A 19,460-nucleotide genomic window follows, 5' to 3' on the forward strand; every position below is an offset into this window, starting at 1 on the left:
ATTTAGCCGGGGGAATATTACAAATTTAGAAAATGATTGGAAATTATGAAGGTTTTCTTTATTTTAGAAATTTACGAACTATGATAAGTCGTGTTTCTCAGGACTAGTAAGTGTGATTAGATGTATGGTTACAGTAAAGAGGAGTGTTAACCCCTTCAGCTTCTAACTAATTTTAAAATTATTTGTTCAGATATATAACAAAAAAACTAAAAAAACCCTAAACTACATATTATATTTATTTAAAGATTACTTGCCACCGGTCTTTTGGAGCGATTTAGTAGTTTTCTTTCAATATATCAAGTACTAACATAATACGGAATACCTGTTTGCGGTTATCTTCGTAAGTCAGGATGTGTTAAAGAGTTTGCAGAGAAAAATCTGTGTATTGTAATTCAATTAATTGGCCTATGTATTTTAAACACAAGTTCAACTTTATGATCTGCATGTATGGAAAGGTATCTTTATGAAAGACAAGTAAATATATGGGTTAATCTGCTCAAAATTAATCGTAGAAGGCGAATTAAGTGTTGGAGCCCAGTTATTTCTTCTTAATAATCTTGAACGTACTTCTTGAAAGTACAGAACTACTTACAGAGATATGTTACATGAATGAAATACTCTGGAAATACTACCCTATCCATTGCTCTGGAAATTGGGATTACACTAATATCTCGACTTGCGTTAAAGATTTGTTCCGTCGAAACACATGTTTGCATATGTTTGTGTGATGAATTGTTTAATGGGTCCCAAAATTTTGTATTAAAAATTCAAGCGAATGTGGTTCTTAACATTCATTGATACAAATGCTATGTAAGTTATATTATTAGCATATAAAAATCAAATCAAACTCAGTCATTTGTAAAAAAAAACTTTCGATCTATGTATTTGTAGACAACGAAAATCGGAGCGGCAATACCATAGCCTTTTTGGCATTGCCGCTGCGATCTTCATTTGGATCGTTATTTACAAATAGATCGATTGCTTTGGGTGACAATTAACCTCTTTTTTCTGCGGTAACATTATTAGACGCAGGTGATTTTTCCTCTAATGCATGCTACGAGGTAATATAAAAAATATATAATTGTTTTTGCTTGTTTTTACTTTACGTTAAGAACTCATTAATGTCCGCTTCACGAGATTTAAAGCCACATTATTTTTATACCTTCAGCGCTAACGAGGGTATATACACTTTCATACGGGCAAAATGTGCCTCATCGAAATAATGGTTTTAGACCCCAAGTATGTTTGGACGAAATTTGGAGTCGATTGAGCAATGTCTGTTTCTCTGTCTGGCTGGAGCGCACGATAACTCTCGAACAGATAGATGAACCGATTCGGTTAAAAGTTTGGCTTTCATAATATTTTACCCAAACTTAGTTTAAGTTCGAAGATGGGCTATATCGGTCCACTCCTTCCGGTAGCTCCCCCACAAAAGTGCGAAAATCTTCGGAAAATTTGTGTGCACGATAAATCTTGAAGGGAGTAACAGATTTGGTCCATACTTTACCTATCGTGAAATGTGTACCAGACTTAGATAAGATTTCAATATGGACTCAATCGGTCCACTTCTTCGGGTACCACCCACACAAAATTTCGGAAAAGTTCAGTTTAGGGCCATCTCTCGAATCGCTTTGATTTTTGTTGTAGCAAGTTGTATTCACTGCCCTCCATACGACGGTACTAGTTTCATCAGGGGCAAGTCCATACTTCCTGAGAAAATAGCCTGAAAGTTGCAAAAAACCCCTATGACACCGTGTGAGGTGGGTGGAGCGCAAGATAACTTTTGAACGGATCTGCCGATTCGGTCCAAAATTTGGCATTAGTAATGTTTTGTCGAAACATAGTTTAAGTTTGAAGATAAGCCATATCGGTCCACTCCAAATGTTCGGAAAAATTGTTCGTACGGTAACCCTTGAAGGGAGAGTGAGAGCTCACATTGTCTTGGTGCACAATGATATTCGTCTTCTCATGTTCGTTTTTCGAATTTCTCCGGAGACTTCAGGCAAACAAATTGTAGTGTACCACTCAGAATTAACCGTCCTATGTTCCTTAAGCCGTATAGTAGTCACATAGTCAGTTTAACCGAAGAAACAGGCGACCATTTTCTTCGAAGTGCTTCTTCTATGAACAGCATTCGTTGGATTTGGCTCGCCCCCTCACGGTCGATTGGTGTTTTGTTTCGGGCTCATACGCATAGATCCATGATTCTTCGCCTGTGACGATCTTACAAACATCATTTGAAGCACCGCGATCGTATTTATTCCCAATTTCTTTGCACCAATCCACAAGAGCCTTTTTTGATCGATTGTCAAATTGTGATGGATCTTGCGAGAAAATCCCATAATTGCGGCCATGTGTTCATGTAATATCAAATGTTAGTTGATGGAATAAATGTCCAAGGATGCCTCTATCTCACGGTGTTTATCATGGCGATCTTATTATACGTTCACGAACGGCTTAATTGTTTCTGGTACAAAGCCCGTTTCCGGGCCACCATAAAGACCTTCGGTTTTTGGCGGGTGCCGGCCACGATTGAATTCATTAAACCAGTTTTTCATAGTGCTATATGATGATCCTTTATCGACATACGAAGATTTGATTTGATCGATGGACTATTGCCGTGATTATCCACGTCGGAAGTTGTGACAAATTGCGAAAATTTTCAAACTGTCCTGAGTACGTTTAGGCTAAAAATTGTCAAACTTTCCAAAAAAAAGCCCAATGGAGTCTGGCAAAGAACTTTTCTAGTTCCCCTCGTATGGGCGATATACCAAAAAAAGGACCTATGTGGACGATGTTTGGTGGAGAAGTTTTGTGACAGCTGAAAACCTCAAGTGTCAAATCTAGCTGTAATTTCGGTTAAAAATTGTAGGTGAAATCCTCACAATACCGAAAATCGGGGGTACCGTTATATGGCGACTATTCCAAAACATGGACCTATATTGACGATTTTTGGTGGATAATTTTCGGGACCTTTGGGAACCTCAAATTTTAAATTGCAGCCAGTTCGGTCAAAAAATTTAGCTAAAAACCCTAAAATACCGAAAATCGGGGGTACCATTATATGGGGGCTTTACCACAACGTGGACCTATGTTGATAATTTTTTCTAAAGAAGTTTTTTGGTCACTGGGAACAACAAATGTCAAATTTCAGCTTATTCGGTCAGAAAAATGTAGTTATACCCAAACGTTGACATATCTTGGCAATTTTTAATGGAGAAGTTTTTTGGTCATTGGGAACATCAAATGTCAAATGTCTAATTCGGTCAGAAAATGTAGTTAATAGCCTCAAAATACTTTAAATCGGGAGGTACCGTTATATGGGGGTTATACCAAAACGTGGACCTATTTCGATAAATTTTTGTAGAGAAGTTTTTTGGTCATTGGGAACATCTAATATCAAATGTCAGCTAATTCGGTCAGAAAATGTAGCTAAAATACTTTAAATCGAGAGTTACAGTTATATGGGGCCTATACAAAAGCGTAGACTTATCTCCACCATTTTTGGTGCAGAAGTTTTTTGGACTCTTGAAACTCCAAGTGCCAAATTGTAGACAATTTGGGCGGAAATGTAGCTAAAATCCTCAAAATACCCTAACCGTTATACGGGGGCTATACCAAAACGTGGACCTATATAGCCCATCTTCAAACTTGACCTGCCAATGGGTGCAAAAATTTAGCGTTCTACCCAAATACGCTGCTCCACTTGCAATAACTTAGTATTGATCATAACATGTTGTTGTTTGTTTGGGAAATCTATATTTTCCTAGGCAAAGGAACGAAAGTACCATAAGAGCCTACTTCCACTAGTTAAAATGACTGGTGAGCAAGATAAATCTAGACAGGTGTACCCGCCGCTTTGGTCTAAACAATTTGTATTTACTTGAAATAATTATAGTTCAATGTAAGCCAGTTATCGGCAGCGTACTAATATAAAATAATCTTTAGCAAAAGGATGTTGAAGTGGGCATCGGTGGGCAATTTGACTCAAACTTTGAGATTGCATATTACAAAAGAAATAATCTGCCCAATTATAAATTCGACAAAATAACACTCGAAATTTCTATTTAGTTATACGATACAGATCTGATAAAAATTATTTTAATGTTTTACATTGGTTACAAATATTGAGTAGAATTTCCCGCAAAATGCAGACCTAAAGATCTAAAGATGTTTCTTTAGAAGAAATTTTTAAAGAGTAGCACTATTTTTTGAAATGTTCAATCCAGAGGATGTCAACAAATATTTGGCTTCACATTTATTTTCTGACCATTGGTAGCGACCACTGTCCAACGTATGAAACTATAATTCTTATTAGTCTACACATCAACGGTACAACTTATAACTTAAAATTGTATTAAATTTTTGTGTGTATTTAACTGTTTATTTTTTTAGTTCGTATATTCCAAAACATTGAATTTATAACAAATATCCTTCATTTTTGAGGAAACTCAGAGCCAGCCAAACTACACATCTTTCGAGCAACATCTGTTTTATGTTAAGTCCACACCAAAAAATTCGAAAAAGAACACGCTCCACAACCTTGAAAAATAATTATGAATATTTTTTTTGTAAAAAAAAGAACAAAGCGAAATAAGTGTACAAATTGATATTTGCTAATGTATTGTTTTATTATTGTTAATTATTAAATATAATTAAATAGTTTGTTTAGCACCACATTTCATTTTCATTTTCGCATTGCCGCGCCACCGGCAATAATCAAATTTTGTTTGTTTATTTTTTCGCACGACGAGGGAAATGGCTTTGGGACACAACAATAAAATCAAACACACACCGCACACACATAAAATGGGGAATAAATATTCCATTTTCATTATTGACACCACAAAAAAAAAACGAAAAACAACAACGAAAACAATTTGATTTTCTGCAACAAAACGACATTCTTGTCATTTCCGCTAATAAATCAGCTGAGTTGATTTTGTGTGTGAGTGTATGTGTACATTTAGCTCTCCTTGTCATTGTTGCTGTGCTTGTTGTAGCTGTCACTTGTAATTTTCCTTCTTTATTGCAATTAAAATTCCAATCAAGCCACAGACACGGTTTTCCATAAATGCCACAAAGCAGCAGTTCGGATCAGAGAACAAAAAAGAAACGGTACACAAGTAACATGGATTTTGTTGCATAAATGGCAAAGTAAAATGGAAACCACGATTAATGAGACCAACAATACACTGGCACATAAACACACTATGTTGTAGTTGTGGCCATTAACAAAACACACACACACACAAACATGTCGCAACTCAGATTTTTACACACTGATAGTTATGCGGATACGGATATTGAGGAGCAAAGGAGTTAGGTGACCACTATGTATGCATGGGTGGCATGCTTTCAGTTACACAATCACACAAACACGTTTTAAGAGGCGTCGTAATTTAAGATTTATTAAATTGTCTCATTTCCACTATTTGTTATCTTTTTCACTTGTTTTCTTTCGTCGGAGATGTCTCCTACATATACATATCGCAAATATTTTTTTTATTTTTAACATTAACTATTCCATCACTAAAATACATTCATTTTATTTTTATGCGAAATGAATTTCCTTGAACTTGTTATCGCTTTTCTTTTTCTTCTTTCATTTTCTTTAGGAAAACACTTTTATTTTTGTGTGTTTTTTTATTTTCCGTTAAAAACAACACTTCTCACCAGCAATTTTCAGAAGATTTGTTGTTGCATCTTCGTTTTAATTTTATTTTTGTGCTTTATTTACGAACAATTAACGCCGTACGAAATGAAACTCGAGTAAGCCGCCGCCGCTGTGCGCTGCGTACATTAAACGCCAACTGAGTTCGTCGGTTCATTGAAAGCGGGTGGTTATGCGAAAAAAAAACGCATACAATTTTAGTCGACCGACCGCCCGTCTTGTTCGGTATTCTTTTCGTTTTGCTATAAACAATGATAAAGAATATGAATGAAATGAAAAATGTCGCAAGTAAATGAAAGAGAAATTGTTCCCGCTCTTTCAGACTCTCGCTATCTCTTTGACCACGGAAAAATATAGAGTGGTGCCGTACTGTTTATATTTACATTTTGTTGAGATGAAAAATATAAACAATTTGTTTATACTATGTTCACATGAAACAGATATTTTAGTCGGTATTTTGATGGATCGTTTCACATAAATTAAATGCTTGATATTAGTTTTAAATAAAACAAGTAAAAATGTATAGTACGGCTTTGCCAAGAGAGATATACAGTGTCTGGCATAATTATTTTGACAAGTTTGAAAAAATGATGTGTTTGGTCTTTTTACCGGATTAGTCTTCTACAAAAATATGAAAAAAATATTACAAATGTGATATTTGAAGGAAATAACTTTAAGTTTGGACCGAAATACGCTCCAAACGTGCTCCACAAATTTCAGTCTCACAAGAGTAGCAGTGTTCTTATTGAAAATCTAATTGACAATTTTTATAGTTATGCCTTATCAACCGAGTGGAATAGCAAAATATGACTTCAAATTATTTTTTTTCGAATGTCTAGAGGTTCTAATTTTAATAGAGAACTTGTTTTGGCATTGGAATTGTTCAGAAGACGAGGATTTGTGGGCATAAGTAAGATTAGATTTGTCATTCTGCTCTACTTACCGGAGAGCAACGTCTATAACATTGTCCGGCAAAAAGGGGCACACGTGCCCTTGATGAGAATAACAACAGAACAACCACCACTCAGTCTTCGGTAAGAAGTCAATGAAGAAGGTTCTGTTGTCGGTTGTTTCAATGATTTTTAATTTTAGCAATGCATTAACGCACACGCTGTTTGTGGAGAGAGCGAGAGAGAGTCGTATGCGTGAGGCCGCAAACAATGCATTTGTATTGGTGCCGATACCTGGTCTATAATTTCACATTATCTGCCTAGATCGTGCATATTTACAGTTTTTTCAGTATTTATTCGTTACAAAATAAACAGATAACTGCAGCAATATCTAATCGTCAGCTACATTTATCAACGAAACTGTAATTTTAAATTTCGTTAAAACTTTTGACTCCAACATTCCCTATTTTAATTTCAAATCTATGACTATCAAGTACATTTTTACTTAAATGTAATAAATCTTGGTATTTATTTAGCTGAGAGGTCAAAGAAAACCCCTAAGCTGTTAATATCCCGTTTTATGAATGCTGACAATAATTATATGCCTTTTAAGACAAATGTAGATTTTGTCAAAATAATTATGCCAGGGACCGCACATGTCATCACCCTAACTCAAAATTCCCAAAATCGGAAGGTATCGTTCTAAGGGGGCTTATAACCAAAGCGTGGACCTATACAAACAATTATCTACATGAATATCTAATACCCAGAACAGAGACTAAATGCCAAATTTTAGCCATTTCGGTTGGACAATTTCAGCCACAATCTTCAAAATACTAAAAATCGGGAGGTACCGTTCTATGGATGCTATATACAAACATGGACCTTTACCGACTATTCTCTGCGATTAAATCGGAAGGTAGAGCTATCGCCCTCTCTTTAACTAAAATCTGGCAACTCTACAATATACCTAAAAAATAATACGGTCACATTGGCGTATAAACATTCGCCTCTCTATTCTAGCGTTTAATTTAAAGAGCACATTTCACCAGCACTCTTCTCCTTTCAATTTAAAATTACACTGTGCTACAGTGAAAATTTGCAGGGGTGCTAATGCATAAATTCGGTTTTGTGGGAGTCCATAGAAGACGAAAATACCTTTGGTTTCTTTGGGTCACTTCGGTTTTTCATTTTATAACGGTAAATGTAGTGAAAAATGGGCTTTCTTGGATTTTCAACTTTAAACGGACATTACTTCTTTTTTCCACAACCGATTTGCACACACCGTTTTTCATTATAAAGGGTAGAGTAGTGCCTTTCGAACAAGCCATAGATTTTTAAAATTGGTTAACAAATGGCTAATTAATAGTGGTTTAAGTGTGACAAAAACGCATTAAAAAACAGTAAAATGTTTTTCCTTGTGCTTTAGGCTGCGTAAATGACACCTAACAGTACAATTGTTTACAGATAGCAAATAGGAAATTTAGTTGGCTTTCCAAAATGGGAAAAACCAGCAAAATCCGTTGAAAAATGAATGCGTTATGGCATTTTTTGTGTTCCAACTTTTTGGGTTTTTCTCATATTTTCCTTTATAAAACATTGATACCTTGTGCGTAATTGTTAAGCAGGATAATCACAATTAGAATCATGCATGCTAAGATACCCATCTTTTATAAAGGAAAATATGAAAAAAACCAAAAAGTTGAAACAGAAAAAATGCCATAACGCATTCATTTTTCAACCGATTTCGTTGGTTTTTCCCATTTTGTAAAGCCAACTAAATTTCCTACTTGCTAACAGTAAATAATTGTACAGTTAGCTGTCGTTTACGCAGCCTAGGCCACAAGGAAAAACATTTTACTGTTTTTTAATGTGTTTTTGTCACACTTAAACCACTATTACTTAGCCATTTGTTAACCGATTTTAAAAATCTATGGCTTGTTCGAAAGGCATTACTCTCCCCTTTGTAATGAAAAACAGTGTGTGCAAATCGGTTGTGGAAAAAAGAAGTAATGTCCGTTTAAATTTGAAAATCCAAGAAAGCCCATTTTTCAACACATTTACCGTTATAAAATCAAAACCCGAAGTGACCCAAAGAAACCAAAGGTATTTTCGTCTTCTATGGACTCCCACAAAACCGAATTTGTGCATCAGAAATCCTGCAAAAAAATTTTGTCCACATTTGTATCACAGTGTTATTTATCCATCTCTTGTTTTGTTTTCTTAATTTGGTCATTTAATTGAACAACAAAGCAGCGTCAGAGCAGGAAAGAGACCGAGAGTAAACAAAACAAATAAAAGAAATGCTAGATAAAGCGCAGAACGTTAAATAACAACAATATGTAAACATGTGCATAATAAACAATTTTTTTTTAAATAAAATATTCATATTTAGTTTGTTGTTGTTGGGGTTTCGTGTTCTTCTTGAAATGATAATGAAATGGGCGTGAGCAACGAATAAAATAATTTATTAAAACCACTTCAAAAACAGCTGTGAACGGACAGCAACAACAGGCAGACAAATGGTGTCATATTAGAGAACAAATTGTTTAAACAATTTCACCTGAAATGGAATGGCAATTCAAATGCAAATCCTATTTTATACTGCACTGTAGACAGATAGTGGGATGATGTGTAGTAGAACTAGTTACTCTAAAAGGTGAAAGAACAAACTTGAAACTGCCGTGGAATGTAGTTAGTGTGTGAAGCGGCTTTAATCGACAACTTATTAATGCACATTTTTATACCCTACACCACTATGTGGTAAGGGGTATTATGTCTTTGTGCATTTGTATGTAACATACAAAAGGAAACGAAATAGACCCATAGTTCCTTTTGGGGATATACATATAATCACTTTCTGAGCCGATTTATGCATGTCCGTCCGTCTGTCTGTCTGTCTGTCTGTCCGTCTGTCCATGTATTTTTGTTCGCAACTTACAGGTCGCATTTTTTGTCCGATTCAGCTGAAAATTTGGGACTACAACTTTTTCAGCCATAGGAAGAACGCTATTGCTTTTGGTGAAAATCGGTTTAGATTTGGATATAGCTCCCATATATATTTTCGCCCGATTTCACGTATTTGCTGCACCAAACACGCTATATACGTCCTATTTTGATGAAATTTTAAATGTGTGACTGAATTCCGTCTAGAAATAAATGTGCCGAATTATATTGAAATCGGTTCAGATTTGGATATGGCTCCCATATATATGTTCGCCCGATTTCAAGAATATGCTGCACCAAACACGCTATATACGTCCGATTTTGATGAAATTTTGAATGTTTGACTGAATTCGGTCTAGAAATAAGTGTGCCAAATTATATAGAAATCGGTTCTGATTTGGATATAGCTCCCATATATATTTTCGGCCGATTTCACGTATTTTCTGTACCACACACGCTATATATGTCCGATTTCGATGAAATTTGGAATGTGTGACTGAATTCGGTCTAGAAATAAATGTGCCAACTTATATCGAAATCGGTTCTTATTTGGATATAGCTCCCATATATATTTTCGGCCGATTTCACGTATTTTCTGTACCAAACACGCTATATAGTTCTGATTTTGATTAAATTAGGAATGTATGACTGAATTCGGTCTGTAAATAAATGTGAAAAATTATATCGAAATCTGTTAAGATCTGGATATTAGAGTTGCGTCGTTCATGAACGAACCGGCTCAAAGGAACGATTCCGTGAAAAGAACGAACGGATCCGTATCCAGCTCATTCTTTTATATCGTTCATTTAGATCCCCGATGGACGAGTCATTGCTGCTTACAAAATTAGCAGCATTGGTTTTGCAGTCAAACTCTAAACAAACGCTGCGTTAGCGCAAGCAGCACACATTTCCACACAAAACAAACAATGATTCAGAGAGCTACTCTCGCTCAGTAACTCATCTCATTCAGTAGCACATCTCGGTCATATCATTCTTTTGCATCATTCGTTCATCTGGTTCTTTTATATCAAAACCACCACCACTACGTTCAGAAACAAAACCACCCCCATTAGCACACAAACAAGCAAGTAACACAACTCTTTTGTCATTCGTGACCGAACATTATCAAAAGAACGATTCGGTGAAAAGAACGACGGAGTCATATGCAGCAGAGAACGAACGACTTCAAAAGAAAAAAATACATTCAAATGTATTGTTGAACGAAAAAGAGCCAACGAACGAAGTAAACGACCCGGATCTTTTTGGTGAACGGAATGAAAAAGATCGATCCGCTCAATGAACGAGATTGCCCAACACTACTGGATATAGCTCCGATTTATATTTTACATATTCACAGTGGTGTAGGGTATCATATAGTCGGCCCCGCCCGACTTTGATCCTTTCCTTACTGGTTATAAATAGTAGGGTAAGTGCTCCAAGTCCGGCATGTACCTACCAGTAGTCGGCATCTTTTGTATTTGAACATAAATAACTAAAAATTACTATAACAAAATAGGAAAATGAATTTATAAACGCTTCAATTATATTGTCATCTAACTGTGTGTAAAATTTCATTGAGCTTAGACCATTTATTATATCGGAATCTAACTTTTTTGTTAGTGTTTTACACCGAAACCGAAAATGTATGTCTTTTAAGAAAAAATTGAAATTTGGCAGTTATTTTTAGCTCGAAATTTAAAAAAAAATGTTAAATAAATACTTCAATGTCTAATAAAAATTATTTAAATAAAAAATGAGTTTTTATGCGATTTTAGGCTATATTAGGCTTAGTTAGTGGCATGTTGATAATTAGGTTATAGTTACCGACAATAGACAATAACTAATTTATTTAAGCAGCTTATTTAAATTTTCTTACTTTTTGATGCAAAATTAATTGGAATATGATTATAAAATAAAAAAAACACCTAAAAAATAAATTTTAACTGAATTCCAAATGTTAACAATGTCTTTAAATTATTTAATTTTTAAAAGCAAAGTGGATTAAAATAATGTTAAAATAAGTTGTTTTAAATAAAATTAACGATCAACTTATAACATTTCTTTACTAAAACACGATATGCCGACTATTGGAACATGTCATGCCGACTATTAGGAAATGGTGCCGACTACTAGCAAAAAAGCACCATATCACTAAATTCGCATTTTTCTCATGTTTTATAAGAAATGATTCAAAATTATTTTATTTCATCGAAAAGTAAACAAAATTTCAAAACAAATAAGCTTTAGTTCATAGCAACTGCAAAAATTTACTCGGAATAGTGAGTGATTGAAGTTAGGCAAATTCTTAAAGTGCCGACTATTGGTGCACTTACTCTATTTTAAAATAATAACCCCCCGATACACTAAGATGATTCGAAACCAAATTCGTTCGAATTACGACTTAACTTCAGTTTTTTGCAAAATATTTGATTCTGAACAAAAACCGGGCAAATGCACAAAAGGACCATGAAAACGAGACAAAATCGATTAGTTGTCAATGAGAGCCGTACCTAAAATGTTCTGAGCGACATTATTGCAGAACATTTCGAAGTTGAAAAACGTCATATTGTGGTATTTTTATAGCGGTTCCTAAAATAAGGGACGAAAAGGACATTGAAGGAAGCGAGTTAGAAGGTCGAAATGCTCTACGAAAATAATCCTCATTCGATTTGACTGAATACATGTCATCTCATAAATAAGCTAAAACTACAGTTAACAAAGATATAACCCTAATTTCAGATGCCTTACAGGGTCTTCAGCAGAAACTTCATCACGCCATAACTCGGAAGTTCGACCCACGGCGGATCTGTCCTTCGGGATTCTTAATATACTCACCAAGGGCTTTCATCCTCAAAAGGAATTATCTCTGCCCCAAATTTTCAGTTCACAGTGTAATTGTGGCGTTAACTAGATACAGAATTGCCCTACTGAAGGGTATATATCGTCGGTGTCATGCTTAAGTGTTCCATACGCCATTTTTGACATTTTGAGATAAAGGTACCTTACAATGCTTTGAACAATGTTCTTTCAGATTTTTTGGTCGGTTTTTCTATATCTCTTATAGTTTCTGAGATATTCAGATGCCAGTATGTTCCATATCCACTTTGTGACCCAAAAAATCTTGTCGTTTTGTTCCATATGCATAAAGCCTGGGGTATGGAACAAAACAACTTTGAACTTTTTAGTTCCATATCCATGTCGTTTGGCGTATGGAACAAAAAGAGACAAAAACGAATTGTTCCGCACCAAAAATGATGGCGTTTAGAACAAAAAATTACCCATTTTTGCCAAGTTACGGAAAAGTGTGGCGTATGGAACAAATTGTTTTAAAGGACTTGGTTTAAAAACTGAAGAATAATAGTTTCTAAATCCAACAATTTTTGAATATTGTATTGTTACATGAAAACGAAAATTTATCAATCGTTTAAACAAAAAATCCCTAGTTGAAAGACAAAGTGTTGATGTAAGTCCACAAAAATATACGCAAAAACGTCCATTCGACTTGAAGCTAACCGACTACAAAAATTGTATTATAAGAAAACCGCGTTCAAATGTTTTATGTTACCTTAGAAATGCAAAATATCAATCCGTTTTGTCCGATCGAAATTTTAACACAAAAAATAGTGATAAGTGGAGGAAATTCCTTAAATAAATGTTAAGGAAACCTATAATAATGGTCCTTATTGTATTTATATGAGAAAAATAAATGTTTCATTTAAAGTCCTGATTTTTCAACTCCACAGTAGCACTTCATATAAGGGAGAGTTGGAGTTGAAATGTGACAAAACGTGTTCCATGTGACACAAACTGCCAAAAACATGAAAAAATATTCCATGGAACAATTCAGCAATATTTTGCAATTATAAAAAATTGCCATAACTTCTAGACTATCACAGATATCTGACTAAAATAAACTACTGATATATTCTGTGAGTTTCGTTAAGTAGAACTGAGCTCTCAAAGTATTGGATTATTGCACCATTTTTATCCTTTATGGCCTTAAACATTAACTTGAGTTTTTCTCGAATCAGGCAAATGGCGTATGGAACACTTAATCATGACACCGACGATATGACAACTATGCATATCATGAACAATAATTAATTGTAATTGATGGTAAACAATATTGTGGAAATGGTAAAAGATACTACACCACAATTTTTATGCCATTTTGGTGGGCAACAAAAAAAACTGCCTACGATAGGAAATTTTTTCAGGAAGCGCAGCAGTGATAGTAAAACACCAAACGAAACAACCACTGGTGACAACAAAATTGAGACAATAAATTCAATTCATTTATCACTTGTGGTTAGAGAGGGGAATAAAACGAAGGGACAAAAACGAAGTGGAACCTCCAAGTCGAACTACATACATATAAAAAGAAGATAGCATACATAACAATACCTTGATCGTGATATTGTGACAGAATTTGATATGATATTTACCAACTACATTAAATGTCAAATATTATTTTGAGAACAAAAATACCAACAAAATAAAGTTTATTAACAATACCCTCACCATTGAGCACCCACCAATCATAAATTCCACAACCACCACCACTAACGGCATCATTATAATCGTCGTACTTACCATCGACAATAATAACAACAACACCAAAACCATTTTAACCAAAAACAAAACCGAGAATTTTAATAAATAAATAAAAACAAAAATAATTAAACAAACAAAAAAACTAATATTATAACAACAACAAAATAAACATAATAACAAAAAAAAACAAAAACAAACAAACAAAAAACTCACCGTTATTATTGCTGATGGCAAATCGTTGTTGCAACTGTTGCGCCAACGCTTGTTGATGCTGGGCCAGTGGTGTCAATGGTGGTGGAGGTTGTACAACACCCAACAGTGGCGAAGAGTGCGTAGCAACACTGCCACTGGACGAAGAAGGGTCTGTTGCATTCGCGCTGGAATTTGTATTGTTTGTGATGTGTGTCGCCGTACCACCACTGTTTGTGGGAGTTGTACCGCCGCAGGCGTTGGCATTGTTGGTTCCGTTATGCATTGCATTGACCTGATATTGTTGTAACGATGACAACGAATTGGACAATTGATGTTGATGTGACGTCGGTGTTTGCTGTGATTGTGATTGCGGCTGTTGCTGCTGCGGAGCAGCGTTAATACTACTACCGTTGCCATTGCCTGTTGAGGCATTGGCTAAAATGGAATTATTTTGGACGCTCGATGATAAAATCGAGCCATTTGCATTCGTTGTTGAATTATTTACGGCATTTGAATCATTGTAATAAGATTCCTCACCTTAAAGACATAAGCAAAAAAGAGGTGAACATAAAATAATTGAAAATAAAAATAAACTAAGACTAACAGCCTGTTTCACTATGTCGAACAAAAATGAAAACGAAAGAAAAACAACTAAACTCGTGTATGATTTTTAAATGTTGTAGTTGTTTGCAAACACAAAGTCAATATTGCCATAAAAACTAAAGTTTAGGTGTGTTTCGTTCGCAATCATTTTCTTTCGACAACACATCGACGACTCATTTGTTCGTTCGTTCAAACTACTACCAAACTCCTGTTGTTGTAGAAAATGTTAGTTTGATTTAAAGCAAAAGTGAATCAAATAATTTTCAAAATACAGAAGTTCGGTAGTAATTCGAACGAAAAATGAATTTATTTACCTACAGTCTGTTTCTGTATGCCGAAATGAAAATGTGTGCGAATGAAACACACCCAAACATTAGTTTTCGAAGTATTATTACCATTGCGTTTGTTTTAAAACAAAAACAAATTTGAAAACACACACACGAGTTTGGTAGTTTTAGTACACATTCATTTTCTTATTAACATACAGAAACACGCTGTTAAAAATAAATATGTAACAGAAAAAAAAAAAAATGAAAACAGTGTTCAAATTTAACATTAACGGTAAAATGTTCTAGTGTAAGCTTTATGTTAACATTAGGTTTGTAGCTAAGGAAAAAAGCTTTGATTGTGATTTTTGCTGCCATCTACAGAATAATAGTAAAACTACTATCAAGCCAAATCTTATCGCGAGATGTCGCTGAGTTGAAAAGATTAACATTCTCAAAGTTAAAAAAGTCAAAATTCTCTAAAGCGTCGATGTTAGGGTCGAGAAGTTCGTACGTTATTATAAAAAATAAAATATAATAATATATTTTTAGTTTATAAAACGATATGGATGTTCGTTAAAGATAGGTTTGATTGTATATTCATAATTTGTATATGTATAACACACAACTTTTAAAAGCCAAAGCCTTTGCTCAAAAACCTATCTGGGGTAAAATAGGGTTACGAATTGTCCGGGTTACCGAAAAGTACCAAAAATAAGTTATTTTCTACAATACTTTTAATTGTAATGGCTAAAACCGAACACTTTCATAAGATATAGATACAAAACATTTGCTCTAAATATAAAAATAGTGATGTCCAGATTATCGAGTAGAAAAATCTCGATAATAGGGACAGCTTTAGTGTCAGGATTACACCGTTGTCCGGCTTAACGAGTGTCCGAATTGTCGAGACTACGAGTATACTGTAATATTTAATAAAAACATCAACCTAGTCTTAGTTACAATCTGATTTGAAAAGCGGAAGAAGCGAAAAAGCACATTTTATTAAACATTTGAGTTATGGCGTCTTGTTTTTGTTTTTATTAAAAGATAAAAAGGACAATGAAAATATTAAATATCGATTTCTTGTCTTGGAGGATTCCACCTAAAATCTTCTGAGCGACATTTTCATAGATTTTTTACAAATCAAAAACTCTTATCTTAAGGTACTTCTATTATGGCGAAAGTGCAAACGAACGACGAAGTAATCAACAGCAACACTTATCAGTCGATTTGTTTGACATTTTATTTTGAATTGAACTAAACTTTGACGAACTTCACCATGCAATATTGTTTAGGTGGAGTATATACACCCAACATTTGGGGTATTTGTTCATGTTGAAAATGGCTCCAATAAAAAAGCAGGAAATTGGTCCTAAAAGTATTCATTTTGTGCCCACAATTACTTTGGAGCTCAAATGCGTTTCTTAATTTGGGGTGCATTTTCAGAGCAAGAAATTTGTGGAGTAGTTCAAAAATATGTTTTTAAAGATATTGTGTTAAATATGGTAACATGGGCTGGGTGGCTTTGACACTAGGGCGCCGACGCCAGCGCGAAAACTACAAGTGTTAGGAAAATTTCGTTAAAGGGAAAATTGTGAGTTTAACGAAGATTTATCATCCGCCAAAAGTTGGTGTTTGTGTCATTGATATGATTGCGGATGTACTGGGTTTGGAGTTTTTCAGAGTATTGCGAAAAAGTTAATGGCAGGGGTATTTTTTGTGATATCAAAAATATATTCATATTATAAAATATGTAGGGGGTGGGACTCCTACGCCATGATAGGGGTGTGGTGGGTTAATTTGAAAAATTGGTCACGTTTAACTCCTATTGTTTGTGCCACGATAATATGAATTGAAGGTACCTACTTCAATTAACTGCTAGAATCTGTTTCATTTTGTAAATTTTAGAGTCATTTTTGATCTTTCAATAGCAAACATATTTTTTTTTTTGCACAATGTTGATGTTTAAGGAAGAAGTATGGTAAATTACAGTTTTAGAGTCCGTTGGTGAATGACCCATATCTATGTATGTCGAAGCTACCCCATGGGTGGGGAAAATACATCCCAATATTATTATTGACCCCAACCGCAAAAGGAAAAAGGTCCTAAAAATACGAAAATAGGCCGTCATAGTTTTGTAGTTGTTTCAAGGGGCCTTATTTCTGTACGCCGTTTGGATCTATGAGACTTCCAATATAAGAATCAGGAAATTAACCCAGCAACAATATTCCCACTAAAGGACAACATGTCAACTCTCCATTTAAAGCACACAGAACATCGCTTTACTCGTTGGTAATCTTCCACATTGTTGTACACATTAAATATTCAATTCAGGTAGAGTGCATAATTATTGATGACAGTCAATATTTGATCACTTACAATCCAGAATGCATTGGGGGAAAAACTTCTCTTTGCACTTGGCTTTGGCTTTTTCTTGTCAGTAGCAACAGTTTGGCTTTGCCGTTTGCCAGTCATTCGTGCTAAACATAATTGGCTTATTTTAATAATTCTTAAAGCTTATCTTGTAAGCAGCAGTTTGCTTAGCTTATGTTAGTCGCCAAGCATATTTTGTAGTCTATCTGGTTTTTCTCCTCTTAAATCTATAAATTTATCGATGGACATGATGTCCAGAGAAACACTTTCAGAATACAAAACAAATGCTAATTGACAGCTGTAATCGACTTGCAGTACAACTCTTTGGTAATTTGTTGCAATCGCGGATTATTGGAAAGTATGTAAAAGGATTACGAATACTGTACACATATAGAAGAACAGAGACAGTGATCTAAAAGCAAAAGTATTAATTTCCCGCGGTCGATTCGATTTTTATAAAATAATTTAAAATTAAACTATAAGTATCATATAGAAACTTATTGATATTATTAACTAAAAATAAAATGTACCTGGTTCTTGAATGTTCCCCAGTGGACTTTCCGGTAATAATATACCTTTTTGAACAAGTTCTTCACGATTGGCACGTACTGATATTTTGCGTTCAAGGGCTGTTAAAGAAAATTAAAAAGAATTATAATTTAGTTATATATAATTTAGTTTGATAAAGATTAAAATAAGGAAAGTTTGTGATTGAATTAATTCTATTATCAGAAACAAATTGAAAAGTATCTATCGTCTTCACAGCCAATTGGTTGGAAATGTGGCCTTGAAACCAGGGTAATCAGTAGATATTTGGGTAGGGAAATCCCGCTCCGAATATTCCAGAGAAATCTCGGTTTTTTGGCTATGGGGTTTTTCCGGGAAACAATATCATATTTTCCGGGAAGTCGGAAAATATCTATTTACATTTATTACATTAAAGTTCGATTAGATTTTACAGAATCAAGAAATCAAAGACTCTATTATGATTTGTATATCCTACTCCACACTGTGGTAAGGGGTATTTTGTCATCGTGCTTTTTTATGTAACATTTTATGTACATAGGAAACGAGATAGACCCATAGATCCTTCTAGGCATATATGTACGTAGAATCATTTTCTGAGCCGATTTATGGACAAACTGACGTCCTTTCGCAACGTACAGGTCGCATTTATTGTCCGACTCAGCTGAAAATTGGGTAAAATAACTTTTGTAACCACAGGAAGAACGCTATTGCTTTTTTGAAAATCGGTGCAGATTTGGATATATGTAGCTCCCATATATATATTTCGACCGATATCACGAAGCAAAAACGCTATGTACGTCAGATTTTGATGAAATTTGGAATGTGTGGCGGAATGTGGTCTAGTAATAAGTCTTCCATATTATATCGAAATCAGTTCAGATTTATATACATATATCTCCCATGGAAGGGTGTCATATAACCAGTATTGTATTTCATATATGTAACTATGGGAAGGTGGAAAAATCGCGTATACAGGGTGGTTCAACCCTCGTATTTTAAAATTTCCCGGGAATTGCGATTTTGTGATTCCCGTTTCCCGGTAATAATAGAAACCCGGAAAACCCAAAACACTAGTAATCAGTAGTATCCGCACGCCAACAATTTTGGTAGAGCATGCTTCTGGTTCAGAGAACTGTCAAATTACAGCTAATTCGAATGGAAAATCAGGCTAAAATCTTCAAAATACCTGCAGTGGAATTCTGTACGAGTTTATGTTAATAATTTCGGCAATTAACGAAATTTTTCGTTAAGATATTTCAATAATAGGTACAAAAATGTTTTTGTGTACAATTTTTCTGTTTAAAACTCTCTTTAGACAAGCCAATAAAATATAGAAATGTATAACCACAGCCACAACCTTCAAAATACCGAAAATCGGGAGGTACCGTTCTATGGGGGCTATATGAAGACGTGGACCTACACCGATAAATT

At 34.6% G+C, this 19,460-nt stretch overlaps 1 protein-coding gene across 21 annotated transcripts in view; it reads right to left on the minus strand.

Moving 5' to 3' along the window:
- The window catches only part of LOC141404013 (phosphatase and actin regulator 1), a 553,592-nt gene that overhangs the window by 219,942 nt on the left and 314,190 nt on the right, over nucleotides 1–19,460 (minus strand). For 13 of the 21 annotated variants that reach the window (XM_073987202.1, XM_073987199.1, XM_073987203.1 and 10 more), the window contains 2 exons: nucleotides 18,032–18,130; nucleotides 14,278–14,793 (listed from right to left, as the gene is read on the minus strand). In XM_073987202.1, coding sequence (XP_073843303.1) covers nucleotides 14,278–14,793; nucleotides 18,032–18,130 — 615 coding nt within the window. Of the gene's footprint in view, nucleotides 1–5,676; nucleotides 5,917–14,277; nucleotides 14,794–18,031; nucleotides 18,131–19,460 lie in introns of those variants that run through there. The other 8 variants (XM_073987207.1, XM_073987193.1, XM_073987194.1 and 5 more) reach the window with 3 other exon arrangements.

This window comes from Musca autumnalis, unplaced genomic scaffold (genome assembly GCF_047663935.1).
Source record: "Musca autumnalis isolate F117 unplaced genomic scaffold, ASM4766393v1 scaffold_4, whole genome shotgun sequence".
NCBI classification, from domain to species: Eukaryota; Metazoa; Arthropoda; class Insecta; order Diptera; family Muscidae; genus Musca; species Musca autumnalis.